General features: G+C 37.7%; 1 protein-coding gene and 1 long non-coding RNA gene across 2 annotated transcripts; one reads left to right on the top strand and one right to left on the bottom strand.

Moving 5' to 3' along the window:
• Nucleotides 1-500: 500 nt before the first annotated feature.
• LOC125058888 lies at nt 501-1,140 on the bottom strand. Its single transcript, XM_047663029.1, has 3 exons — nt 1,023-1,140; nt 884-928; nt 501-727 (listed from the first exon to the last, which is right to left on the bottom strand). The coding sequence occupies exons 1-3, from the start codon at nt 1,117-1,119 to the stop codon at nt 501-503; spliced, it is 369 nt and encodes a 122-aa protein (XP_047518985.1). The 5' UTR covers nt 1,120-1,140.
• Nucleotides 1,141-9,057: 7,917 nt separating this feature from the next.
• Nucleotides 9,058-10,041, top strand: LOC125058244. The gene is made up of 2 exons (XR_007118358.1): nt 9,058-9,529; nt 9,668-10,041. It is a non-coding gene; the product is annotated as an uncharacterized LOC125058244 (long non-coding RNA).
• Nucleotides 10,042-22,424: the final 12,383 nt, after the last annotated feature.

The raw sequence follows: 22,424 nt of genomic DNA, 5'->3' as shown, positions 1-22,424 counted from the left end.
TTCTCGTTAGCAATGGGCGGCAAGTCCTGCACACTAAGGGTTTCGTTGACGTCATTCGCAACTTTTTTCCAAACTTCATCATTGTTAACATTTACGTCCAGGAATTCAAGTTGATGTTCTTTATAAGCCGCAATAAGAAGTAAAACCTAATTTTTTCTCCAATTCTTTATATCCGTAATTAGATTATAACAATGTATTTAATATAAATATATAAGAAAGTAATGGATATTATAGTTGATGCTAATATAATCATCTGATTGATAATTATATGATGCGAAAGTAGAATGAAATTTTGAAAATTGCCAGAAATTTCTTCTGACTAATCAGTTTTTACAAAGAAAAAATAAAATAAACAAGAGTGGTGACAATTTTAGAAGTTTTCTGATGAAATCTATTGAAAATGCTTTTTTCGCAACTTCATTATTAGAGGAACATAAAAGAACTTTCAAAACCTACCGATTTATTTACTGAAAATATAATTATTCGGCTTTTACCATAACTCACCAGTACTTTTTTTTTTTTTTTTGATCTGATGCCTTTTTAGCCATCGATGGTTTGTCGAAAGACTTTTCTGGCATTGAATTCGCCTTAAAAGACTTGAATGATGTTGAAGGGGTTTCGCAAAACGGATCAGCTTCCAACGTACCGGCATCTGATGTAGATTGACTTTCCATTTCAGTTTCTTCCAAATTATAAGCCTCAATAGGGCCATCAAAAACATAACATTCTGTGGATCATCAATTAATTAAAATTTTAAAATTATTACTCTATACATAATTATTGAATCGATAAGAGGTACTGATATTGTTAGTAAACAATCATTTGTAAATTATCAGTATACCTTATTGTGGTTAATTTCAAATTTTTATCTTGAAATTTTTACCTTTAAATTTACAATGCTCCAACAGTTGAGTAGCAAACATCGTATCTGCAAAATAATAACGACAAATAATTACAATTTTTATAAAAACAAAAAAGCTGAGGAGTTTACTTTTCAAACATTAATACAATGATAAATTTACCTTCTCTAGCACGGTCGAAAATTTCCTGCGTCACTTTCAACTCGTACAGAGTATTACTTACACAGTCTAATAAACTCAATTTTCGTAAGTTTTCCATTGTTTCATTAATTAGTCCAAGCTAATTCTAATTAAAGAATTAGCTTGGACTAATTAATGATTGGTTGGTTTTGATTGATCACGTGATCAAAGCACTGCGAGTACCTTACCTCGAAAACGCCAGTGCTCGCAGTAGAAGTATAGCGGGGATTTGTGACGTCATATATTTCCCTAGGACGCTGCGGCTGTATACTGGCAGTCCATAGCGGAACGAATTTTTGAACAGTGGGAGCACTATACAGTACTCGCAGTGTATATCGGAACATACCCTAAATGCCAACTCCTCTAGGTTAGCACAGTTACAGCCGTAGTGTGTATTTAGCAAGGTTTCCACATCTTTTAATTTCTTTTCCTTCACGCCGACTCCCAGCTGGACTTGTTCTGGAGTCATATCCATGAAAGTTTTAGTGGGACGCAGTAGGCATTTCGCTACTGCCGGTGTCGCTTTGGTATGAGATCTCACCCCTTGTCAAAATTTTGTGGGTTCTTTTGCCTCTTCTCTAAATAACTCTTTTTATTTTAGTTATCTGAAAGTGCCACTTATTAGTAGGCTTCACCACTTCTCCCACGGCAGTCCTGTAATCATAAACGGGAACCTCTGTCCCTAATTTATAAACCATTGCGTGCTCTGCCATTATTTCTTCATATTCTTTTGGATCAACTATTGTTTCAAGTTTACGTATCTTCGTTTCCGTCAGGCCAAATACGCGATCAGCTGGCATATACGAGTGCCCTGTAACTGGAAAAATAATTTCAACAGTTTTTAACGTACGTAGTTTGTAACGTACGAGCCTCGGAAAGCAATTTACTGACCATGCCGATGATAAACGAATTTTTGTTCTGGCCCACACATCCGTCTGACATTAATCGAATAGTCTTTATATTTTCAGTATTCACTGAATTTAAGCAGTGCAATAATGCACTGCAGATTTCATTTGATGACTTGGCAGTGATGTCTTCCGTCCAAACGTATGATTTGACATTTTCTTTTTGAAGCTCGGCATTAGAAGACCCTATAACTACAGTGAAATTATAGAGGATTATTTTTCCGACCCAAATATCGGCCAATAGAATTGCACCATTCGACGTCACGTGGTACAACCTACATGGTATTATACTGATAATTTTTTGTGAAAATTTTCTCTGGTCGTTGCTTCAAGAAAAGTATTAAGTAGTTGTTTTATTCATTATGAAATTCTTATTTGTTAACTGTACATTTCGTCTCATGGTGCAATTCTATTGGCCGACATTTGGGTCGGAAAAATAATCCCCCGAATACCACAAGAGCTTCAAAATTATCGGGTATTTCCCGATAGGTTCGTTGCAAACAAATATAGTCGTCATGACGACTTTATAGTCGACTATATTTGTTTGCACCTTGAGGGAAATGCCCGTATTATAACTGAAAAGTTGCCGGGAATATTACGTCATTTGATCAGACACTTTCGGCAAAGGTAGGTTTTTTTGACAGTCAAAGCTGATGGTGATCATTTCGTCTTTCACCTCCCTAAGTTTGTCAAAAAACGTCTTCGCTCTCAATTTGTGGATTCTTAACTGAACCATCAGTTTTTGCTTTTCAGCTGTCCCTTTTTCAAATTTTATTTGTTCCTGTAGTTGTAAACAGGTTGAACACACGTCTGTTCTTGGTGATCCAAATCCAATGTTAAAGTTTCGGTTAAAAAAAAATCTGAATAATGATTCTGATACTGACATTCCTGGCGCTGCTTGGTCATTTTGCATTTTTTTTTTTTTTTTTTTTTTATAGAACGGGGGGCAAACGGGCAGGAGGCTCACCTGATGTTAAGTGATACCGCCGCCCATGGACACTCTCAATGCCAGAGGGCTCGCGAGTGCGTTGCCGGCCTTTTAAGAATAGGTACGCTCTTTTCTTGAAGGACCCTAAGTCGAATTGGTTCGGAAATACTTCAGTGGGCAGCTGGTTCCACATAGTGGTTGTGCGCGGCAAAAACTGGCTTGAAAAACGCTCAGTTGTGGAACGGCGGACGTCGAGGTGATACGGGTGGAATTTCGCATTCTGTCTCGACGTCCGATGATGAAATTCAGCTGCAGGTATTAATCCGAACAACTCCTCTGAACACTCTCCATGGTAAATGCGGTAGAAGATGCAGAGTGACCCCACATCTCTACGCAACGCCAAAGGATCAAGCCGCACGGAGAGGGATTGGTCGTCGACGATTCGAACCGCTCTGCGTTGTATACGGTCAAGTGGAAGGAGCTGGTACTGGGGAGCCCCCGCCCAGAGGTGAGAGCAGTACTCCATGTGGGGCCGAATTTGCGCTTTATATAGTTGCATGCGGTGGCCCGGAGTGAAGTACCGCCTCGCCTTGCTGAGCACACCAAGCTTTTTGGAGGCTAATTTAGCCTTTCCCTCCAAGTGACCGCGAAACTGAACGTCGTTCGATATGTCAACGCCAAGTATTCCAATGCTGGCTGTGGCTTTAAGAAGAGTGTTTTCGAAAAGAGGAGTAGCGACAAAGGGTGTTTTTTTAGCGGAAAACGCGCAAACTTGTGTCTTCTTGGGGTTAAATTGGACTAGGTTTTGTCTGCCCCAGTCTGAGACTCCACGTAGTAGAGTTTCGACTTCAGACACAAGTTTGTTCCGGTACTCATCAACAACTGCCCGAGAAATACCTGCCCGGCCAGTGTAAAGAATATCCCCAGTGCTGTCATCCGCATAGCAGTGAATGTTGCTAAGTTGCAACATATCATTGATATGCAGAAGAAATAGGGTCGGGGATAGAACACAGCCTTGTGGGACCCCAGCGTTCACGGGTTTAAGGTCGGAACATGCTCCGTCGATGACGACCTTGATGCTCCGATCGGCCAGAAAGCTGGAGATCCAATCGCATAATTTCTCGGGAAGCCCATAGGCTGGAAGCTTCGAGAGCAGTGCTCTGTGCCACACCCGATCGAAGGCTTTCGCTATGTCCAAACTTACCGCCAGCGCCTCCCCCTTGGACTCATTTGCCTCTGCCCACCTATGGGTAAGGTATACAAGGAGGTCACCAGCTGAGCGACCACGACGAAAGCCGTACTGAGAATCGCTAATCAACTGGTGGCCTTCTAGATAACTCAAGAGCTGGCTATTAATAATGGTTTCCATTATTTTGGAGAACAAGGAGGTTATAGCTATTGGGCGATAGTTGGACGGATCAGAGCGATCGCCTTTTTTTGGGATCGGATGTATCGAAGCGGTCTTCCAGCACTTCGGGACAGTGCCGAGCGAGTACAGGTACCGGAAAAGGCGCGTTAAGACCGGAGCCAACTCAGGAGCACATGTACGCAGCACAATTGGGGGGATACCATCCGGCCCGCTCGACTTATGAATGTCCAAGGAAGATAGTGCTTTGCGGACAGCACGTTGCCGGAATGTGATTTCCGGCATCGAGGAATCACACCGCGAAATGGTCGGTGGTGATCTCCCTCGGTCATCCAAAGTCGAGTTGGACGCGAAGAGACAGCCCAAAAGGTCGGCCTTCTCCTTCGCAGTGTGGGCCAGAGAGTCATCCTCCCTGTGCAGTGGCGGAATGGAGGGCTGACAAAAATTCCCCTGGACAGCTTTGGCGAGAGACCAGAAGGCTCGAGTCCCTGAAGGGAGTTGGGCCAATCTCTCGCCAAATCTGGCAATGTGCTCTGACTTTGCCTTAGTGATTTCCCGTTTGAAGGACCTGGAGGCTGAGTTATATGCTGTTTTAAGTTCGCTGGTATTGGCATCACGAGATTTCGCCGCTTCCGCCCATGCCTTAAAGCATTCTCGCTTTCGACGCGAGGCCGCCTTGCAAGAACGTTTAAACCAGGGCTGAGACTTGCCACCGATCGGCACCGCAGAAAATGGAATAAAGAGTTCCATGCCCTGCAGAACCACTTCGGCGACAGAGGCGGCGACGGAATCTGGAGCTTCCGGCGAAAAGCACATAGGCCCCCAAGGGTAGGACGCAAAGAAAGACCGCATCCCGTCCCAATCTGCTGACTTATAGTGCCAAATACGGCGACAACCCATAAAGCGGGGCCGTGAAGGGCGCGTAGATGGCACCGTACTCCGGACCACACAATGATCTGATGAACCCAATGGCGGGTCAACAGAGACTTGATAGTTCTCCGGATGTGAAGTCAGCAGAAGGTCCAACAAAGAGGGTTTATGACCATCCACATCTGGTATTCGCGTAATCGCAGGGACCATTTGTGTCAGGTCGTAGGCTAAAGCAAAGTCGTGAAAGGATCTTCCCGCGTGATCGGTAGTTTCAGAGCCGAGCCAATCGGCATGGTGGGCGTTAAAATCGCCAAGTATCACGATTTCAGCGGTAGGAACCCTTTCGAGCAGGGAATCTGTAGCCATTTGGATGTGCTCAATGAGTCGGTCAGTTTCGGTATTTCCGCTATGGGACCTATACAGGCATGCGTAGAATCGCGGATGGTCATCGCAGTCTACGCGCAGCCAGAGGTTAGATAGGTCCCTTCCTTCAAGCGTCCCGAGGCGACGAGAACAGATATCCTCTCTGACGTACACGCAAACTCCCGCCCGCGGCACAAATGAATGTTCCAATTTGTACCCCGGGTAGGAGAGGTAGGAAGTATCAGCCGGGGGGGATATCTGAGTCTCGGTAAGAAAGAGCAAGGCCGGCTTCGCAGTCTCTAAGTGGTAGTGGACAGCGTTGATGTTGGAATTGAGCCCCCTAACATTTGTGAAGTCCACGGCGAGTGTGGACGGGGGTGCCTTTGGTAAATTGCTCCGTTTGCCCCGAGAACGATTAATGTTTTTACCGAGCGCAGAATTGCCCCCCCCCAGAATACGAAGGGCAGCCTGTGCGTCCACCATCGGGCGCAGAGTGTCCCGGTGTTGGACGCCCAGAGGGGGATTCTCCACCGCGAGCGCGTGTGGTAGATTCTGTTTTTTTTTCTGCACCTTCATATTTCTTGTAGAGGGGGGGGGGGAATGGGCTCCGGGAGTCTCTCTCACCGCACGAAACGCGAGTACAATAAGGCGAACTTATTGCATCACTTCACGCCGGTTTTCTGAGAGACAGTGGTACTGCCCCGGTCGTGCCTGCCCATTTGGCTGAAGCCCGAAGGCAACAGCATGGCACTCCCACTAGGAAGGGGTTGACTGATTGCGCTGATGAAATAACCTCTGTCACAGGTTATTTCACCAGTGGGCGATGGGGTCGTCACGTCCCGACGCCAAAGAATGCATTTGCATTTTGAACATCTTTATGATGTTGAGTGATGGATCTAGATAGATTCGTTGCCTTATCTTGTCGCGTGTGTAATGCTGTCAAGAGGTTTAAAATCTCGAATGAAATTTATGACAGCTTCTTTTCTTGCCCGGAATTCAAACTCTTTTCGGTCTCCTCCCCGATTTTCTGTGGCTATACAGTCAGACTTCCAATATCTTGCTAGCACACCTTTAAGCCGATTTGGAGTGATTCTTAGAATGCCAATAAAGGCTGCCCGGCACACTTGAATGTTGGTTTTTGTCTTGTGCTTTCTCACAAAGTATTTAAAAGTGATATCGACGCCTCCCACGCATGAAGTCGTAAGGCAAAAAAAGCATTTTTTCAGGAGAGCAATTTTTGTGTACGTTAATGATAAACTTAATTTGTTAAACAGTTTTAACCGATATTTATGCACTATGCTATTAATTATTAGTTACAAAACATTGCTCTCAAAGCTGGATGCTATAAAAAATTATGCAAAATTACTAATTTTAGTTACATACGACCTTATACTCACTAGAGAAACGTCGTATCTTATTGTTACGACTTTATGCTTTTAATCAGGTTGTTATAAACAACGCGAATAAAGTCGTATGTTTGATATACGACATTATGCTACGTGTAAACTGCCATATAGGTATCTCGAAAAGGTGGTCGTATGTGGTGGTGGTGGTACTTCATGAATAAAAACAACAAAAAGTGTAGGCTAAAACTAGCTTTATTAAAATATCTATAAGTATAGGAACATAATGCAGTCTTCTTTCATTACCATGAACAGTATAATAAACGTTTAATAAAAAAATAACATAGCTTCACTAATAAAATTAAAACTGGCCAGTGAGTCTTTGGAGCATAGATAGATTAATGAAATAAAAAATGACTACAAATAAAAATTAAAAATAAGACTGATAAATCAAGTTAAAGGAAACAAAAATATTTAAATCTTCAAAATAAAATGAAAATTACTTTAAATTAGATATTGAATCATCTTATACATAATAGACCTTTAGATTTATGATAGAATAGCAGTGATTTAATTGAACCGTCAGAGGAATCACTACTGTTCTGTTCTGCAACATTGTCGCTGTGTGACAACTGTTGATAAAAAGTTTTTATAACATCATCCATTTTCTTTGCTTTGGGGTGTGAAGTATCCCACATTTGATTTTTTTTCGTGGATTCTTCTAAAGACAATTGCCGTCTAGCTTACTGCAATGGTGTTAAAGACGATGTCTGTTGTAATTTTCCTTTTTCACGTTGTTCTTCTAATTTACAAAGTTCTTCAAATTGTTCTTTATGTATAGATTTTAAATGCCCTTTCAGTGATGTTGTTGTCCGGCCTTTTCTTGAATAATTTTTCCCGCAACTTTTGAATTTTGCATAATTATCGTCTACTTCTACAAAGTACTGCCAAATTTCACTAGTTTTCGGCTTCATCACGTTATTTAAATAACAATAACTAATCATTACGCACAAAATTACTTAAAACAATCACGACTCAATTGCAACTACGCGGTACCGAACGCTTTGACGAGTTGATTCCTGTTATTCATTCACTCACACTCCCACCACCCGCTTGGCCGTGTTCCCGCGGCTTAAGCAAACTCTCGACCATTTCACTTGAAAACACGCAGCCGAGCGGCCGCGTCGCCTAGCGTCGCTCCTTGCGCGTTGTTTGTGATCGTAAATGAACTTCCGATATGACTCCGCATAAATTTTGCGGAGGCGGAGGTTAAATTCTTTGCGGAAGTTCCGCAGTAACGGAGGCAGAGGCGGAGTTCCGATACAACCCTAATAAAAACTATGGTACTCTTGAGGTATTATACGTCCTTGACAAAGACTTTGCTTATGTAATAGGTAAATGATCAGAGTAACATAACAATTTCTGTATGTAATAAATTATTATTTTTCCTTCTTGATGAATAATTTTTTTTGGTTATTAAACTCATAATGTTATTTTCTTCTTCAAAATTATAACGATAGTTCAAAATATAGGGTTCGTCGGACACTACCTGAACTTCTCTAATTTTGTTCCATGATATTTTTTGGTTTTTAGTATTTTTAGCCCAATTTCTACCGTCTAGCAAAATTTTATAATTGGTAAAAATCTGTAACACTCATTTCAATTACATTATAATTTGGGGGTGATATTTGAACAATTTGTTGTATATAACAGCACACAAACATGATATTGACATTGCTGCAAATTAACACTTACATTTATTAGTTAATTATCTACATATATAAATATGAATACATCTACATTAGGTAGTAAGTAATGCATTTAATTTGGTGCACCTGTGTGTGTTCAGTAGTAATGTCTGTATTGTTTAATAAGTGGTTACATAATATGCTTCTTTTTCTATGTAGACTGCATTATGTTAAGGAAGATATTTGGTGCCTTATTTTAATAAAAAATAACCATAACTGAAACATTTTTATTTTGCTACCTGATTGTTTTAATATTCCTAACTATTAGTAGGTACGGGTCATTCATATATGCATTATCTGTATATTCTTGTAAAATAAAAATAAAACCGTTTAATAAACTAATATTGTTAACCACTTTAATGGCTTTTCCTACTAAAGAAAGGTAAATTACCAAAAATAAAACTGACAAATACATAACATACAATGTTTATTCATTTCTTACTTAAACAGATTTTGCATTTACATATTAACTAGTAGCAAATCACTGATTTTTGGTTACAAAAGTTAATTGACATAAATATTAACTTAAAATCAGCATAAAACTTAAATTTATATCTAAGATGGAGCATCAATATGGAAGCAAAGGTTGATTTAAGGGTTATAATTTCATACCAGACTAAGTTTCTATTTTATAATTTTTATGAATCCCTTTTTTCATTTCATTGAGTACTTGCTGTTTTTCAATTCTCACTTTCTAAAAGTATAAATATATTATAAACAATCAACCTTTATGACTCTAACTTAAACTGAAATTGTTTGTTGGACATAAACAGAGATATTTCCAACTAGTAGCAAATCACTAATAAAATCTACACTTATATATATATCTGCTTTATGGCGGCGTGGTGATAAATGATAATTCACGCATTTTGATCGCAACACTTTTAGCGAATACATCATATCGGTCTTCGCTAATAGCGGGTCGCTTAAAGTGATTCTGTACCGACATAAGTACATCATTGACAAGTGAGTCTGCTTTCATTTTTGGTACTCTTCATTTTTGAGACTCTTCGATGGGCTTAGCCGCCTCATGTTAATTAAGTTTAATGCCATGATTATAATATATGAAAATAATATGATACTTATGTTTTTTTTCTATTTCAGTTTCCACGAACTGAACAGGAATGGAAATTTATATCCAAACAATTTGAAGAAAGATGGAATTTCCCTCATTGCCTTGGAGCGATTGATGGGAAACACGTAGATATTACGCCTCCAGAAAATAGTGGATCATATTATTTTAATTACAAAGGAAAACATAGCATTCTTCTTATGGCAATAGTGGATGCGAATTATCAATTCTTGCTGTGCGATTTTGGTACCAATGGATGGAGGTGTTCTTCAAAATACAGAATTTTATGAAAAATTACAAAATAATAATTTAAAAATTCCCCTCGCGGAAAGCGTGGAACACAGTTCCAGAAGACTCCCATACGTATTCGTGGCTGATGATGCATTTTCTTTAAGATGCGACATGATGAAACCATTCCGACAAATTGACTTATATTCACATGAAAGAAAGATTTACAATTATCGTGTCTCGAGCGAGGCGGATAGTTGAAAATGCATTCGGCATATTGGCATCAAGGTTTAGAATTTTTCACACGCAAATAAACATAGAACCTCACAGAATAGAATCCGTAGTAATGGTGTGTTGTGTTTTACATAATTTTCTGATGTCATCTTCGCGTAATTTTTACGCCCCATCAGAATGTTACGATCAGGAAGACAGAGAAAACGGAACTATTACACCCGGGCTTAATACCGTTCAGTCAAATATGAATCACTTATGTCGTAGAAATTATGGGAATATTACAAATGCGGCCAAGATGGTAAGACAAGAGTTTATTAATTATATTAATAATGAGGGTAGTATTCCATGGCAGAATGATTTTGTGTCATAAACAAAAAATAAGTTAATTAAATAAATATTTGTTGTTATGATGAAACTTAATAAAATATGAACATGAAACTAAAATTTGTTTTATTTAGGTACTTACCTCATATTCAACATGATCAGACATGCTCGAACGTGAACTTCTTGGAATGCACTGATCTTTAAGAAATGATAGCTGATCATATATATATATAGTACCATAACTTTGGCTTATATATTTCATCAACGCCTGCCCCCGACTTCAAAAACTCCGCAACTTTATGTTTCTCCTTTTTGAAGGCTGTCCGAAAGCTGTTAATTTTTTTGGTCTCCAGGTCACGGTCTGCATTCGGTTCTATTTCTTTAAGTTTACAATAAGCAGCATTCCGCTTATCTCTATTATGGTAATCTTTATTTTTGACGTTCCATAAACAGGTTTCATTTTGATATATTTGTATGAATTCTTCTAATACATCGCGGTTCGTCATTATGCACTGCAAGCTGCAACACGTCCGCTAGGTAACACTTCCGCAGCAACAACTGACCGCTCGCAACACATACGCTCAAATTTTTCATCAAACAGTTTGATCAAACCGACTGATCAAATAAAAAAACGAAAATTCATATTTCTTCAAACAATTTGATAACTCATTAAATTTGATCAAATTTTACCACAGACACTCATGCCTATTTGATAAAACGGTTTGATTCAGCCAGTTTGATTAAATTACTTGAACGTCTATGGCGGCCCTAATAAACTGTAATAATCACGCAGGATCCTCAAATCTACTATATAAAAATAAGTCGGGGTTTCCTTCCTGAAGAACGCACGAACCGATTTCCACGGTTTTGCATTCGTTGGAAAGGTCTCGGGCTCCGTGAGGTTTATAGAAAATTCAGGAAAAATTTGAACAGAAAAGCGGGATCACCAAACAAAATGTTACATAAAACGAAGCCATCTGGTGGCGAAACGGAGTTCGCCGAGTTTGCTAGTGCTGTATACAACATCGTATCAGGTGACGAATCCTGGATATACGCGTACGAACCCGAAACAAAAACCAGTCACGAGTTTGGGTGTTCGAAAATGAGTTAAATCCAACGAAAATTGTTCGTTCACGGAGTGTTGCAAAAAAAATGATGGCCACGTTTGTCTCCAAAACCGGCCAAGACAAGACAGAGAAAAATGGTCATTTTATTTTTTATTGTAATTTCTCTTTTATTTCTTTTTAGTAAACCTATGTTATTTTGTATATCTTTTAGCAAGAAATATAAGGCTTTTTATTTTATTTTATTTATTAAATAAAACCTTACCTGAATATTGTTGAATAGTGTTTCATTTATTGCTTCACAAGTTTCAATGATAATGTTGCTCAATGTACGAGGTGCAACGCAGGCATGAAATTTTAAGTCTTCGAAATCGGCGCCGCTAGCCAGGTACCTCAAAATTATTGGTAACCTTTGAGAAGCTGGTATAGATTTCCGCATAACTGTGTCCTTTTTTTCAATACGAGGACGGAGTATAGTCAGTAAATCTTCAAAAGTTTTATGGTCTATGCGCAGGAAGTTTGCGTAGTCTTCAGGTTCTGTGCGCAATATTTCCCGTAGCAAATTCTCGTGGGTATATTTATCTCTTAATTTCAACCATTCTCGACTCCATCGTCTTCTTTTTTTTGTCTTGATACACAGTGCTAGAGTCAATGCCAAAAATGCGTCATCTGAATTACTCATTGAAATAATTTTTAGCGCTCGGCACGGCGACGTCACGTCACGAAAGGAGAAACCCAAATCTACTAGAAAGTTAACAAATTTGTTTGATATTTGGTTTGATCGTCTAAGCTATTGTTTGATGAAAACGTGAAGTTTGACAAACAAATTTGACACACAATTTGATCGTTTACAGGGCACACAAGATCGGTCCAAGATTTGTTCAATAGGTAACTTTAATATTAAAAGTCTTTACTTAATTCTAAACTTAAAAATATACTTAATTTGTCACTTTGCTGCTTATTGTCAATTAAAGTTTTTAATAACCAAACAATGTCAGTAACTCCCAAGGGACTTCAAACTTCTCATTCATTAACAATATTATAATAACTTCTCTAGTATATTGACTTAGTAAATAATTAAAGAAAATATCTACTTACCATTACTTAGATTTACTAGATTACTAGATTTTATATTTCCAAAGTTCATAAAGTATAAATTCACTTTATTTGATAAATTTAAATCAATATTATATCATTAGCTTCTATTATAATTACAATAAAATATATTTAGAACTTCTAATTATGTTCATTAGAGACTGCTTTCTCAACTGAAATATACAAATAAAATGTACAATCATTTTACTTTGTGATTACATAATATATGCATTATTAAATGGTATATATATTTTTCAAATTAAAGAACAATTTAAATATCAATAAAAGATATCCAATATGACTAGGATTTACCTCTACTAATTTGCTGATTTTCTTGATATTTTCATATTTATCTGTGTCTATTATGTTATCCTCGCATAGATTGATACAAAAACTAAAACTCTTAACTTAAAAATATTAACTCTAGTAACTAGAGTTAATATTTCTATATTTTATATATTTTAAACTAGAGTCTAGTTTAAATTATTATAATTACACGAGAACGTTAAAAAAAGACAGATAACAAATTAAAACCATTTCGTTAAAACGACCAAAATATGACATGTTTTTAAAACGGTAGCCATTAAACTTAAAGATGGCAATAGTTGTACTGAATTATTGCAAACAGCAGCTTTTGAAATTTGAGATCACGCTAAAACATGGCGGAGAAACGCCGTTTTTTCTACACTGCCGAAACATTTTTTTTTTAAATTAATTTATTAGCCGGATACAAAGTCCTTTGGCACTTTAAAAAAAGGTATAACAAAATATCTTACACAAATAACTATACTAACTTAACATAAAATACAATCAATTTATATAATACAATGGTGAGCTTTAAATTTTCTCAACCGTGTTTTTTATATAATACTAAATAGCTTTGAAAAGAACTGGACATTTTAGTAAATCTTGGACACGGCGAGCGTACGTACTCGGTGACGGTTGACTCGCGATGGGAAAACTTTCAAAGCACCAGAAAATCGCCATAGCTCTTTCCGCGTCTATTAATTTAAATACAAAAAAGAAAAGAAAAATATGGGTGAAAGAGTATTTACTTTTGCGACAAAAAATATCAAATATGCAAATACTGTTTTGGAATCCATGTGACTTAAGAAACTACCTTAGAGTAGGAGTTGCCGAGTTTGAATGTCTATTGAAATTAGTTACTCCACATTCAAAAAGAAGATACGGTTCTTAGCCAATTCTTTATTGTAATTGGTGCGCATGTTCATCAACTTATTTTTTATTGTTTGGACTATAGCCATGTTATCAAAGGTTTTATAGATTTCCAACAACGCCCGGTATCCTTCAGTACGAAGTGGTTGATTCGAATAATCTTTATGGCTTTTCAGCCATAAATATGGCAGGTCTCGGTACAAATCGATAATATTGAAAAGTACTTTTTATTCTTGCGAACACGGCATGGTGCACGCGGCCACAGCAAACAAACATGTACGAACGTCTTTGCTCTGCGGCTGCCACGCGCTGACTGAACGGTTAAGCGTGCTAAGTCTTATTACTCTACGCGGTATTCAGCAAGTAAGCACCGCCGAACCCATTCGGTCAGTCTAATTAGACAGGCTAACTTGCTAACTCTTATTACATTATTCTAAATCTTAGTAAGACTGTCTGAATACCGCGTAGTGTAATAAGCTCATCTTGCTCAACACACTTCACTTTTACTTCACTAACAATTCTTTCAATACTCCTTTTAGAAACCCCAGTCGCATCTGATGTCAAATTAAAAATAACATTTTTTCATTAAACTGCTTAAAATAATTAAAAACATTGTGCACCATTTCACGAGATTGTCCTGGTAATGTTTGAAAAAAGATCAACATGTACAGTAAAGATCAACATAAACAGTAGCAAAAGCAAAACAGTAACTGTCTCTTTTATACTCATAAGCTTGACCGAGAGAGACGGACAGTCTTTTCATAATGTATTTGTGATTGTATTTCAGTTTGACATCATGCCTCGCGCTTATTCATAGACACTACACAAGCACAAAGTGTAAATGTGTTGAAGCCGCCAGCTTTAAATAACATACCTAGTTGTTTTACAATGTTTCTTAGCTTATTTATCCTAATGAGACCATTGGTGGTTTTTGTTTTAGGTGGGCAGTATACACAAAGGATTGAAAGAGGACCGTTTGCTGAGGGCAAAGAAACGGCTATGGATTGAATATCTTGATAAAAACTAGTCTTCAGATGTTTATATTAGGTCCTTACATATGAAATTGGCGTTTTACGTTTTGTCTACTTTGACCTCAAATATCTCCTCTTTGGTTAAGAATTCCAAATCAAAATTTGTACAGCTATTTACTCATGTATTTGTGCTTCGATGACCGTCATTCATTTGTTTTTTTCCTTCTGTTTTTTTCTCTTTGCGTCACTCATTTTACAAAATGGAAAACTTAAAGTATCGCATTATTTACGAGTACGAGTTCCGCCGTGGCAGTAGTGCTGCGGAAACGACTCGAAGGGTGAATGATGTGTATGGCGGTCATGTTGCAAAAGAAAACACAGTTCGTTTTTGGTTCCAACATTTTCGTTCTGGAAATTTCGACCTGCAGAACAAGCCCCGTGGATGGCCTGAGACCCAAGTTGATAATGAAGTATTGAAGGCTATTGTGGAAGCGGATCCATCGCAAACCACGTCCGAGTTAGCTGCAGGCTGCTGTGTTAGTGATAAAACTGTTTTAATTCACTTGAAGCAAATTGGGAAGATTAAAAAGCTTGAAAGATGGGTACCTCACGAATTGACTGAAGCAAACCGGCAAAAGCGCGTCGACTGCTGCGTTACATTACTGAACCGGCACAATAATGAAGGTATTTTAAACCGAATCATTACCTGTGATGAAAAGTGGATTCTTTACGATAATCGGAAGCGCTCAGCACAATGGTTGGATCCTGGCCAGCCAGCCAAATCCTGCCCCAAGCGAAAATTAACCCCAAAAAAGTTACTTGTAAGCGTTTGGTGGACTAGTGCCGGTATTGTTCATTGCGGTTTTCTCAAATCTGGCCAGACTATTACGGCTGATGTCTATTGTCAGCAATTGCAAACCATGATGGAAAAGCTAGCGGCTAAACAACCTAGGCTGGTCAATCGCTCCACGCCACTGCTACTTCACGACAACGCTAGACCACACACTGCACAACAGACGGCTACCAAATTAGAAGAGCTTCAATTGTAATGTCAAAGACATCCTCCGTACTCCCCAGACCTTTCTCCAACAGATTAGCATTTTTTTTCGAAATTTGGACAACTTCTTGCAAGGGAAAAAGTTTAACTCTGATGGGGCAGTCCAAATCGCCTTCACAGATTTTATTGATTCCCGTCCGACTGGTTTTTTTAGTAAAGAGATCAATGAACTACCTATGAGAAGGCAAAAGGGCATAGAAAACAATGGTTCATACTTTGATTAATTAAATATATTATATTTAAAAATATTCGACTTTTTGTTCGTCCCATACAAAACGCCAATTTCATATGTAAGGACCTAATACTTAATGGAGTTACGGATTAAAATACTTACACCGTCATGTTCATTTTTAGCATTGTTTCCTATATAGTTATAGCCAGAGATTGATAAATAGGGGTTTGAATCTTTTAACCAGGTTTCATTGAGAAGACACACATCTATGTTATTTTGAATTAATGATGATTTAAGTAAAACTTTTTTATTATTGACACTGAATATTGTTGCATTATTTTTAAAACAGCCATTATTTGGTAAGATTTTCTATTAATATATCTTTAATGTGTGTGGTTGTGTTTGTTTTATTTGAATTAGCTAACGTAACTAAGGTTTTTATATAATATGCAAACAAACAAGGGGGGCAAACGAGCTTGCGGGACGACCAAAAAGGGCAGTCTACGCAGTCCATAGACACCCATTTTTAGTGGGTGCGTTGCATTTTTGGTAGGAGTAGACTCGCTTAGAAAAGAGGCAGGAGGGATCAACCCAAACAATTCTTCCGAACACTCTACGTAGTAAACTTTGTAAAAAACGCAAAGATACGCAATGTCTCTGCGTAGCGAGAGAGAATCAAGCCGATCAGTAAGATAATGGAGATTGACAATTCGACAAGCCCTTCGCTGAATTTGGTCAAAATGAAGAAGCTGGTATTTGGGAGCACCAGCCCAGATATGCGAGCAGTATTCCATATGAGCTCTGAATGCGGAAGATCCCTGTAGTTTGGTGATGTTGATAGAGTTCTTTTCCTGTTGCCTATTGTTTATTAGAACGAAGTTCCTTATCGCGCGTTGTGAAAGGGGGCTAGACGGAAAAAATTCTTACGAAAAGTTGTCACGACACTTTTTTGCAATTTGCTATTGTAATACACCGGTTCTCGTCCGATCACCGAAGTTAAGCAACGTCGGGCGAGGTACTTGTATGGGTGACCGCCTGGGAACACCTCGTGATGTTGGCTTTTTTTTTTTCGTCGTAAGATTGGTGTCGAGAATATCTATCATACTGTTATGATACCAATTAACATATAAATTAATCGAAAGGAATTTCGTTCCATCCGGGTGTCCCTTAACACCTCTAAAGTTTTTTTTTATTTTTATTCATTTATTCCATATCATTATTCTATCATTACAGTAATTACTAATTCGATAGAACGACATAACATTTATACCCACACCAATTAACCTAGATAAAAACATTAAAAAAATATATATTTATATACATACATCTTATAACTAATAATATAGGAAGCAACTCTTGTGAACTCAGCCAGTGTACAAACAAATAGGTCTACCTTAACAGAAATCTTATTTATTATGTGTATTGCTCGCGTGAGTGGTGCTTCGCTAACCAAGTTGGAATGTGCGCGCGGTACATCCAAAAGTTGAGACTTCCGCCTTAGGTTTCTACTTGGTACTGTTACTTGGTGTTGTTTATTGTTCGAGTGTATTATCATTTTATCGTACTTAATAGAGGCGAAGTTCCCTTTTTCTTTTTCAATTTTTAGCTGTTCTTCCAGTTCCCTTGTTTTAGCTAAAATATGCTGTGGGAAGTCCTCTTTTATGTAGTAAGTCGTGTCTTTTAATACTCTCCTTTGTTTAAAGATTTCTATTTTCGTTCCCAATGAAGTAAATGTAATTGATGCAGGTCGGGGTTTTTCTTCTTTATTTTCTATTCTCCTGGTTTCTTGAATGTCTCTGCGTTCTAGATCTGCAGAGAAATATTGATTCATGAAACTTAGTATGTGTTTTTCCAAGTCTGCATATGATGTTTCATTTTCCGCCAGTCCAAAAATTACGATATTCCTCTGCTTTGACTGTTTTTCCAGAAAATATAGTATTTTTTCTTGATTATCCAACTTCTCTTTGAGGTTTTCGTATTTTATTTCTAAATTTTTTCTCCAATGTGTAGTTTATATTTTTCGTGACTTGTTCCGCAACTTTATCTGCTGACTGTACAATTGTCGTTTTTTGTTCGTTCAGCTCGTTTTGAATTTTTCTTAACATATTCATAACTTCCTCCATGGTGTATCAGTTATTTGATACTGTGTTGAAGTGCCGTAGTTATTTTTATCTTTTGTTGCGATACTTGTTCCGCCCTCTTGTGGTATTCGGTTGTACCAGATGTAGCAAGGTTGCTTAAAGTTCGATCTATCGACGGTATGCCATGAAGGTGCAGCTACTCGCCGCTAGGTGGCGATAGTTGATCTTAGTTTGGTAGTATAGCAACTCGTCGCTAGGTGGCGTTAGTTGTTCTTTTTGATAATGTAGCAACTCATCACTAGATGGCGTTAGTTGGCGAAAAATGTCCGTGTTTCTATGAATAATGACTCATCTAGAATTTTTCTTTTAGGTTATTTTTCTTGTTGGATCACTTTTTTTCGTATTTTAAGCAATGTTCACTAAGTTCTTGCACTAGAAGAATTACGTAATGTACTGTAAAGTGTCTTTGTTTTGTTTTTTGTTTGATTTGTCAGTCTTTTCTCACTAATTGTTGTTCACCTTAATACTTAGGTTTTCTTAAAAGTCACTTGGTATTCACTTTGTTCTTAATATTGTTTTGGTGACACTAACTGTACTTTATAGATTTTAACACTTTTTGATCACTTTTTGCACTTTTAATATGTGTTTTTAGCTTTTTATTTGCGGACACGAAGTTCTCCGTCGCTCTGTGGCGCCCTCTCTCCGCCGTCACCAAAAACTTGGGAATATGAAATAAAAGGTATAGCGGGTAAAAATTTGAAAATTGCCGCCAGGAATAGAGACTAGTGGAAGAATTTGGAGGAGGCCATCAATCCGTTGGAGGTCGAGTGTAAACCTTAAATGACATGGATTTTGTGTTGTTATAGTGTAGTACTCGAATAATAATTTATATCTCCCATATAACATTTGCAACAAACAATAAGATACCTTCTGTATTGGGAGACTGGATTCCAAACTAGGTAAGAACCTGTGATATGGATAACCAAGTCATATTGAGTGGTAACAAAAAGTACTTACATATATGGGTAGGCAAACATATTTAACGAAAAAAAAGAAAAACAAAACAGTCAACTAGTTAGAATTTAGTAGAAATAAAGTTGTAATGGTGTATGGAAGGGTGTTTGTGTGTGTGTGTGTGTGTGATAGAGGGAGAGGGTACGTGTCTGTGAGTGAGTGAATAAAGGCTAATTTTATTTTATATGTCTCGTCGCTCTGTGACTGGGCGTGGAGCGTCTTGCAAATGCTACACGCTGACTGAACCTACAATTCAAATCTGACGATGCTCTTGTGCTGCCTTGCGATTCTGTAACTTACTTTTCGAACTCACACAGCGGTTTTCGCAGCGGCGCGGCGGTCGCGCTCAAATCAGTCGTGAAACAGTCATTTTACGATTTGGCATTCTGATAAACAAACTACAAGCTCCCTCATCAGAATGCCAAATCATATAAATATAGTTAAAAAAAACTATAAAACACGCTTTTAAAGCACATCAAACTAAAAAGTGAAAAATAATTTATTATATTGTCGCTGATTCTGTATAAGTGTACAAAGTTTGAATTAAATCTGTCCGTTTAAAGTGGGTCAAAATCGAGTCAGAAGGAGTCGGTTACATACATACATACATACATACAGGTGAAGCTAATATAAAGCGTGTAAAAATGACTGCTTCACGACTGATTTGAGCGCGACCGACGCTGCGAAAACCGCTGTATGAGTTCGAAAAGTGAGTTACAGAATCGCAAGGCTGGTGGCAATTAAATAAAACATCTTCCCTCTCTATAAATTTATTCGATCAGATATCGGTATCGACGGTACACTGGCTGCAATGCGGGCATCGACGCGTTGGACGGCGTCCGCGGCGATTGTTCGTGTCACGCAGCGGATAGGCACGCGCTTTAGAACGCGAACGAGATCTGAAATTTAATAAACAGCTCAGCAACTTCGTATAACGATAGGAATAGAGATTTTTGAAGTGAAACTTCTTTATCGGCGTTGGAAAAAAATTTACGTCACGTGACGTCGTCACATTGTTCCGTTACGCGCCATCTTTTTATAGTCCTGCGATTTCGGATCCAGTTAATTGATTAGTTGCAAGATTTGTCGTTTGTGAAGTTTGCCTACCTCTGAAAACTAACTTCAGGCTTACCGCAACGTACTGTTATTTATATTGGATAATTTTTTCTAATTTTCCGCGCAATTTTTTTCTTTTATAAGAACCTTCTCCTGACAATTACAAACACAACAAAAAAAAAATCAGACAAATCGGTCGAGCCGTTTTCATGTCATGTCGTGACAACGGAAAACGGGTTTCATTTTTATATATATAGATAATTATATTACAATAAATGAAATTCCGTAATAATCTTAGTAGTAATAAGGTAGAATGAAATAATTGTGGTAGGGTAGAGCGGGGTTAGTTGAGCATAGGGGCAAGTTGGGCAACCGAAATATCTCGGAAACTATTCACCTTACGCGGGAGTATCAAATAGCGAAAAGAAGGAGTCGTAGGAGGGGTAATCATCGCACGATAGCTAGTGGCAGCTCGACGAGTGAGTGAAGTGTCACGGCGTTTTGTTTATTTCGTGACCAAAAAGTAAAAACATTGTTTATTGCAAGTTTTCGTCTGTCTCAGTCAAATGTTCTCTGTTTTCAATCAGGACAGTGTTAATCTTCCAGAAGAATACTGTATTTTTGATTTGTAAATAGGTTTTGGGTCTAATTCTAGGTATTTATTTACAATTCCACTTTTCTTTTAAAATTCCGGGTTGGGGTAAGTTGAGCAACTATAGCTCAACTAACCCCACGACTTAAACAACTGATGAGTAATAAATCTTTTAATTTTTGTTTGGATGCGAACTTACAAGAGGAAGACTACAAGATATTCTTACAGTACTGATACTTAAATAATGCTGCAAAGGCTGTCCACGATGAGGGGAAAAGTGTGAATACCGCCGCTAAAGAATTCGGTATTGGTTGACTTTTAAATAAATTAAATGAAGGTGATGATTCATTTATGGGCTATACAACACCGAGGGAAGTATATCCTCTCTCACAGGAGCACTGTTTGAAAAAATACTTGCTACAAATGGCATTTTTCTCCAAAAGACGTCTGGCGCCTTGCCTGAGAGTATGCTGCTAAATTTGGCATTGAAATTCCACCCAGCTAAATTGCAAATAAGAAGGTCGGAAAAGAATGGTTTATGATGTTTTTAAAACAAAAAAATCGTAGCAAAATCCATACAGAAACCAGAACCCACCAGCCTTGGTAATCTTTTTTAGAAATAATCGGAAGTAATGGATAGATATGGATGCTCATGTTTTGTTGATTCTAGATTCGGGTAATTATACAAAGAAAATTTCTTTAAGTTTTGTTGTTCTGTCAATAAAAGACTATAAATAAAAAGCTGACTGTCTAACACATATTTCACTTCATCTCAAGTTAACATAGAACCCATGGTTTGGCCTAGACATTCTTAGTGCTCAACTTGCCCCATACCCTTGCTCAACTTACCCCACCCATGGGGTACATTGAGCATACTTGACTTTCTGCATTTAAACATCTGTAGCTATTACATTGGACTTGTTACAAAAAAATACTATGGACACTTTTGTTAAGGGATAAATTACTAATCCATCAGGACACATAACAACTCATTGAGACTTATCATTGAGGAGCTATATCCAAGCAAGTGAAAAATTGCTCAACTAGCCCCGCCCTACCCTATTTGTATTCTATTATTATTATTATATTTATCTATATATATAATATCCGTTGTCACGACATAACATGAAAACGGCTTGACCGATTTGTCTGATTTTTTTAAAATAATATTCCTTGAAGTACGAGGATGGTTCTTACGGAGAAAAAAAATAAAAAAATTGAGTGAAAAAGTCTAAAAACAACACTTTTCTATATTCCCATACAAAATATTCGTAATAATACTTAAAAGTCAATTTGAATTTTAATACCATATCATTAAGTTCAAATGTTAGTGGAGGGGTTCCGGGAAGGTAAATTTTAATTTTTTGACATAATATATTTGTTGTCTTATCAACTTTCTTTTTTTTATCTTACTAGCTAGACCGGTGTCCCGAATAGCAGAATAAGTATTTAAAAAAAATAAAGAATCGACTGTTAGGCGGTACGATGTTCGCCAGGCCAGCTAGTTTATTATAAAAGCCTTTTTAAACTTCATCTAAATTAACTTTATTTAACAAATTTCTGTAAAGTTGCATATAGTAGATCATTTTTCGTAAAATAAGGTCAAAGAAGTTTCACTTCTTACGTGTGTACACTAGTACACGCATACATTTTTTTGTATGCGCTGTTATCGCCTAAACGCGTTGTACAAAGATAACATTTGAAGAAGGATAGACAACAATCAAT

This window comes from Pieris napi, chromosome 18 (genome assembly GCF_905475465.1).
Source record: "Pieris napi chromosome 18, ilPieNapi1.2, whole genome shotgun sequence".
Lineage (NCBI taxonomy): Eukaryota > Metazoa > Arthropoda > Insecta > Lepidoptera > Pieridae > Pieris > Pieris napi.
Note: the sequence above shows the minus strand (reverse complement) of the source record. Positions and strands in the feature narration are given on the sequence as shown.

Coding starts and splice junctions, on each gene's coding strand:
- LOC125058888 (XM_047663029.1), bottom strand. CDS start 1,119: ATGGAAAACTTACGAAAATTGAGTTTATTAGACTGTGTAAGTAATACT. Junction 929..1,022: donor TTTCGACCGTGCTAGAGAAG/GTAAATTTATCA, acceptor ATTATTTTGCAG/ATACGATGTTTGCTACTCAA. Junction 728..883: donor GGAGCATTGTAAATTTAAAG/GTAAAAATTTCA, acceptor GATGATCCACAG/AATGTTATGTTTTTGATGGC.